This window comes from Mucor mucedo (assembly GCF_025094135.1).
Source record: "Mucor mucedo strain NRRL 3635 chromosome Unknown EV154scaffold_30, whole genome shotgun sequence".
NCBI classification, from domain to species: Eukaryota; Fungi; Mucoromycota; class Mucoromycetes; order Mucorales; family Mucoraceae; genus Mucor; species Mucor mucedo.
The window spans coordinates 138,665-145,023 of record NW_026252314.1 but is presented as its reverse complement, the minus strand read 5'-3'; the positions used below and the strand labels follow the sequence as shown (position 1 = coordinate 145,023).

At 37.0% G+C, this 6,359-nt stretch overlaps 2 protein-coding genes across 2 annotated transcripts; one reads left to right on the top strand and one right to left on the bottom strand.

Moving 5' to 3' along the window:
• Positions 1-739: 739 nt before the first annotated feature.
• On the top strand, positions 740-1,663 carry EV154DRAFT_585311 (uncharacterized protein; the record flags this gene model as incomplete). The annotated part of the gene is made up of 2 exons (XM_051606754.1): positions 740-1,404; positions 1,468-1,663. The coding sequence occupies 2 exons, from the start codon at positions 740-742 to the stop codon at positions 1,661-1,663; spliced, it is 861 nt and encodes a 286-aa protein (XP_051459235.1).
• Positions 1,664-2,497: 834 nt separating this feature from the next.
• On the bottom strand, positions 2,498-3,529 carry EV154DRAFT_561933 (uncharacterized protein; the record flags this gene model as incomplete). The annotated part of the gene is made up of 5 exons (XM_051605705.1): positions 2,498-2,650; positions 2,727-2,757; positions 2,843-2,916; positions 2,971-3,186; positions 3,344-3,529. The coding sequence occupies 5 exons, from the start codon at positions 3,527-3,529 to the stop codon at positions 2,498-2,500; spliced, it is 660 nt and encodes a 219-aa protein (XP_051459234.1).
• Between the last annotated feature and the right edge of the window lie 2,830 nt (positions 3,530-6,359).

The window sequence follows — 6,359 nt, the reverse complement described above, 5'->3', positions numbered from 1 at the left end:
GGTCGGTGATGTCGGTTTTGGTCATGTCAAGAGTGACGAGTTTAAGACTTGGGTTTTGGCCATGTCGCCATACTTGTTATCGATGAGGCTGCCTAAGGAATACTATGACAACTGGATGGATTTTGTTGCAGCAAATGTTTATTTGTCTAGTCCGATGATCTCGCTGGAAGAAGTTGACCTTATGCACCACCATATGAAAAAATTCTTGAACGATTTTGTAACGACGTATAACGATCCAACTCTTTTCGTCAGCAATATGCACTTTCACAGTCATTTGTGTGGTGATCCACCTACTGTTGTTACTAATCACACCATAAAACAATATTAAAATTAAATCTCACTTCATCACCCCATACATTATTACATCACAACACGAACTATTTTCTCATACATTATATCATATCCAACTACAAGCACTATTTTAGTGCTGTGTAACTTATCCATCAAACTAAATTCATAATCCGATTTCTCTTAACATATATAAATATGCAAACTGATAGTTAGAATAGAACCCTCGGAATCTTTTAATCTACTTTTACTCTTAATAAAACCTATAAGCAGTCTCAAAGTATTTTATTGTTTTTCTTTATCTATCTCTATCCTCGACTATCACAATTTGCGTGAAAATTTGTTACGTTTTGGCCCTGGTCCATCATCTTGGATATTCAATTTTGAGCGATACAACTGCGATATCAAATCCATCAAGACGAATCGTAAAGGCGCGGTAGAGAAGACGTTCATGTTAAAATTCTTACGTGCCGTTCATGCCAAAGACTATTACTCGATGCTGAACTCACACTTGATACTTGCATCGGATGACAACAAAAAAATAGAGAGATTGTTTTCGGGTGGAAATATTCACGGGTACGATGATGTTCATCCATGGGTAGAAAATGAGTACGTGGATTCCCTCAATGCTTTTTCACTTTACGAATTTCTAGCCATCAACCACGGCCATCATTTATGTTACGGGTATGAGCAGCTGCCACCAAGCGCACTCCGACGTATGAAGGTCAAGGATGCGATCCTAATGGATCCTGCAATGTTTAATCACTTGTTGGACTATTACACCGAAGTGTACAATTGTACCTACTCTGCTCCCACCACGGACAGAAACGTGTATCCTTTTGTGACACTTGATTTGTTCGGGTCTGTTTACAAGTCAATTGAATCATCATGTACGAACGCACGTGGATCATATATCCGTGCGTTCTACCGCTTAAATTATGACAATGATATTATCATCGAAAATGAAACAGTTGGGGATCGTGCTGCTCGGCATTACAAATGCCTGTCGAATTCAGGTGTTCTGCGACCTGCGCAAGTACTGATGTTTTTTCGTCATTCTGCAGATGTTTTGGGAGATGATAATGTTGTTGAAAAAATAATGCACACGTTTGCCTTGTGAGGTAATATGTACTGTCTTTTATTTTACTTAACGTTTCTAATGCATGCTTTTTTAATTAGATGGTTTAAGGAATCAGATATCCAATTGGGCTCTTTCGCTCATCATAATATGAGCGTTTATGCAAACGAATTTGAAGACATGTCTTACGAGTCCATCATTCCTGTTCATGTCATCCACTCTCCTATTGCTATCAAGATATCACATTTGACTAATATCAAGATAATCACTAATTTAGCTCAAACATTATTCTTTTAAATTCTGGTAACATGCATTTTTTTTATAAACCTTACAATATATATTTTTCTTTCACATCAGTTTTAGGAATATGATGTCATCAAAGATGTTTTTATTGAGGCGTATGTATTATTCGAATAATGCAAGAATATTTAGCTCGTATTGAAGGAGCCTCTCTGTCTATGACTTTGCGGTAATGAAGAAGCATATGGCATCAATTTGTCTTAATTATATATCACCGTTACTGCACCCTAAAATACAGACAACAAAAATCGTCGATTTGGGTTTTGCGGGAGAAATTACTTCGTTCGGCAACTTGGAATGAACAGTTACCATGTTCAATTTACACGTGTTGGGTCGCTTGTATTAAATACTGGTGTTGTGTTGAATGAACACCCGTGGTTCCTACAATTACGAAAATTATTAGGGTGACTACATGTAAGAGCGTTGTGGGGAAAGGTATTTGTATACCATTGGGGAACGCAAAGTAGAAATTCGGGTTCTGCTTCTACGGTGTCCAGATCTGGAGATTCATGTGTTGACTTTTGGCCATGCTAATGTTCGTGTTAATGTCGAATGGTGGACCTGATTTAAACTTGTAAGGAAATAAAACTTAAAATAGTAATAAAGGAGACTAATATTTCTTTTATGCAGTTATCTGAAACATGATGCTCACCACTTGCCTCATATGATTAAAGCCAAGCTCAGTTTGCTTTAAGGTAATAAAAATTAATACCGATATTCAATGAATTCGTCAATGAAGGTGAGAGAGTGTTTTTTAAGGTGTCATTGATATAACATATTTTAACACCACACATATTTAAAAAAAAAAGAAGAAAAAGAATGATTTATTAATCAAATACCATTTCGGACGGCCCAACTTGGCAAGCGGCCAATTTGTTCAAAAGGAACAGACAATGATGGTACCTGTCTGATTCTACGAGGTAATGGCCTTCCAACATTCCTCTGCCCAGAAGGAGAATCCAACTCATCAAACATTTCGTTCAGCTATTGTATCATAACCCAAAGGTGCGTTAGATCACTATGCTTTTTTTAATTTAATACTCATTCTTTTTATTTTTACCTGATCGGATCTCCAACTGGGACGAAGGCTGCTTTAAGAAAGGGCTTGATCTTGATCATTGACTTGATCATCCCCATACTCGGACATGTAGCCTTTTACAAGAAAAGCCCTGCAACTTTTTTTTGGGATGAAACTTTTGACCAATGTTTTCCTCATACTTCAAAAAGTTGTCCTTTCTTCTTCTGAATTTCTGTAAAATGGTAAAATTAGACTTACAATGATGGCAATCAAATATTGTACTTACGGCAGTCAGTCTTGCAGCTTGATTCTTCTTACGTCCAAGCTCTCCAAGTTCTTCTACGCGGTGTGTGCGTCTCGTGCGGTTCGCAAAATTCAACCCCTCGAAGTTTCTTCTGATTCTCGTCTTGACAAGTTTTGTTTTTGTCAAGGTCATCTTGTGAAGAGGACGAGCAGAATTAAAGGCTTCTGCCTTCTTCAGTCTAAACTGCTCAAGGATGTACTGAAAAATAGGGAGATTAATCCCCTTCATCACAGTGGTTGTGAAATCCCAGCCGTAAAGGTCTTTTCAGTAATGCAGTCTTGATAACACTGACGAATTAGGGTCTACACGTAACAAAATTAACGACCATTTTTTTTATCACGTTAGATTTACTTACACATTGTTCAGGGTCATTACCAGTTTTGGTGACATTACTCACAGCGGCAACCGTAGGATTCTCCAAAGCATAAATTCGAGTTTTCAGCCCTGCAATTTCTTGGGCCACAGTATCCGCTCTTAGGCCTCTACGAGCAGAAAAAGAAGCAGTTGCAACGTAGACAGATGAGCTTGTTGAGGGTTCCATTGATTTGTTTAAATAAAAAAAGGTAAAGGGTATTTATTTTATTTTCGTTTTTCTTTTAAATGAATATATGGATATTGTGATCAGTGTATCACTGTCAAAAAAAAAAAAGTGATTTTTGACACTTGGGGTTGCCTTAATAAGCCAGATCATAACAATCTATAAACCCAATTTTTTTTTAGTCTCGTTCGTATCTGGGAGGTTTTTTTTGGCTTATTAGACGGAGTATAAAATACGTAGTTGTAAGCCTTAGAGCCTGAATGGAAAAAAAATAACAATCCCAAAAACGACCCATATAAGGCAAGATACCCTCTGCTATTCGAAAATTAAAAACTTTTTCATTACGCATTAATTCTTTGTAATTTAATAAAATGTCGAAAGACAAACGAAATAAAGTACATAAAGAAAAGAAAAAAACAAAGGAAAGTCTCGGATGGCTACATCTGACACGACAAAATTGTCTAATGATGAGGGTGAGATCAACCAATCTGCCAAGATCTTTCTTCGATTGAAGACCACTGCTTTTAATAAAACCAATGAGGCATCTGGAAGTTCTACAGACGTTATTAAATCTCTACCTAATAATTTTAGCAATAGTCGCTCCAAACAACGAAAATCAAACAAGTGATTTACAGGGCAAAATATTCTTAAGATTGCCTTTACCACAACCCAAGGATGTTTTTGAAAGAATCGCTCAGATCAATAGAGCCAAACGTCGTACGCATTTTGATGAATCATCAGATAGGAGGGAAACGCCCGAGAGTGCTGCAAAAGGCGATAACATTGAAACGAGTTCTACTTCCGTATTTAGATCGGATGCTTCCACCAAAAAAAGAATTGTAAAAAAAAAGCAACGGCGACAGGCACCCAACAGTACCTATAAGGAATATCTACAGCAATATCGACAAAGCAAGACAAACAAAGAAAAGATAAAAAATTATCAGCGCAAATATCAGGCCAAATATCGCACTAGAGTGGACGATGCCGAAGAACCTAATGAGCAACCTGAAGAACCCGAAGCAGAGTTGGAGGATCCGTTTGAACCTATCATCGATCAAGAAAGGGTAGAGAGAGAAGCTGATGAAGAATTTGACAGTTGGTAACAATGACGACGAAAGCGATGGCAATCAAAATGATAGTGAAGAAGAGACCCAACAAGTAATACATTCCATAACACATTCTTAAATTTTGTCTAATCTCTTAAAATGAATTAGGAAACACCTTGGGAAAAAAGTAGAAAAAAGTATGAAAAAGCTATCAAAGAAGGACCGACCACTGTTTGTATTTGTTGTGGCGGGTTATTTTTTCTCAAAAATGTATCCTTGCTAAACAAAGATACGATGCTTGAGAAATGGAAAACAGATGGCTATGTTGTGGATGCAGTGTATTGGCCACTAGGATAATGGTGTGTACAGCAATCATACCAACATTACAATCACAAAAACCGGAAGTAACAAACATTATTTTTGCGCAAATTGCAAAACTTCGATCAAAAATAATAAGATACCAACAATTGCATTGAGTAATGGTTTAAACTTTCCTGCGAAAGTACCTTGTGTTTTGGAATTAACCAGATTAGAGGAAAGACTTGTGGCCCCAAGGCATGTCTTTCAGTCTATTTGGACTCACAAAGGTGAACATGGACAGTTCAAGAGTAAGGGAGGAATTGTAAATGTACCTGTAAACGTAGATACTACTGTCAGTTGTTTACCTCGTAATTACGATGCATCCGGTGTAGTTCACTTGAGTCTTGCTAGAAAACTTATTTTTAAAAAAGATTATATCAGAGGAAATGTCAGCCCACATAAAGTATGGAATGCTGCAAGGTATTTGCAAACTACTCCATTGTATACCGAATACGAAGTTCAATTAGCGGACCAAACCGAATGGGATTCAACGAATTTAGCTGTCGAAGAAAATGAAGATAATGATGAGGGAGATGAGCCAAATGAAAATACCGGGGAAAATAATGATATTGAGGATGAGCCTCTGAATCCTGGAGCAACAGACTCTATTTTATCAAGTGACAACGACTTTAATATTAGACTTGCACCTGGTGAAGGCAGAGTCCCATTATCAATATTAAAAGATAAGGATAGTGATTTTTTGTCTTTTCCTAAAATTTTTTTTGGTACCAAGATAGAGGGGTTAAATTCCATTTCTTATTCATCCGTGACAAAATCTATGGCCAGAAGATTCGATAGAAGAGCAGTAGAAAGAGCAGATTATCTATTGTTTATGGACCGCAAGACCCAATTATTGAAAATGAGTTCGAACATCAACACAATTTTAAGAAAGCGAAAGAACACTGACAATGGTAACATGCCGTTTACAGCTAAGGATGTTGGTAACACGGATAATGTAAACCGGCTTTTGAGCAAAGACCAAGCATTCAAGACGTTATCTGGTGTGCGTTCTTCTTCCGAATATTGGAAAAACCAAAAAAAGAATTCAATGGCTATGATTCGACAATATGGTGTGCCAACTGTATTTGTAACTGTTTCTGCAGCCGAAAGTAAATGGAACGAACTGCTTTGCGTGCTAAAAAAAATTATTGACGACGACGTAATGACTGACGAACAAGCAGATACATTGTCTTTTGCCGAGAAAGCAAGATTATTACAAAGTGATCCTGTTACTGCTGCTAGATACTTTGATCATAGATTTCGTGAGTTGAAGAAAACTTGGGCTGAAAAAGATGGTCCTTTTTTTGGGCATGAAATTTCAGAGTACTTTTTCAGGGTTGAATTCCAACATAGAGGTATGAATTTTGTCGCTGTAAAAATTAAGAACTTATTAATTTGTATATGTAACAATAGGATCTCCTCATGTA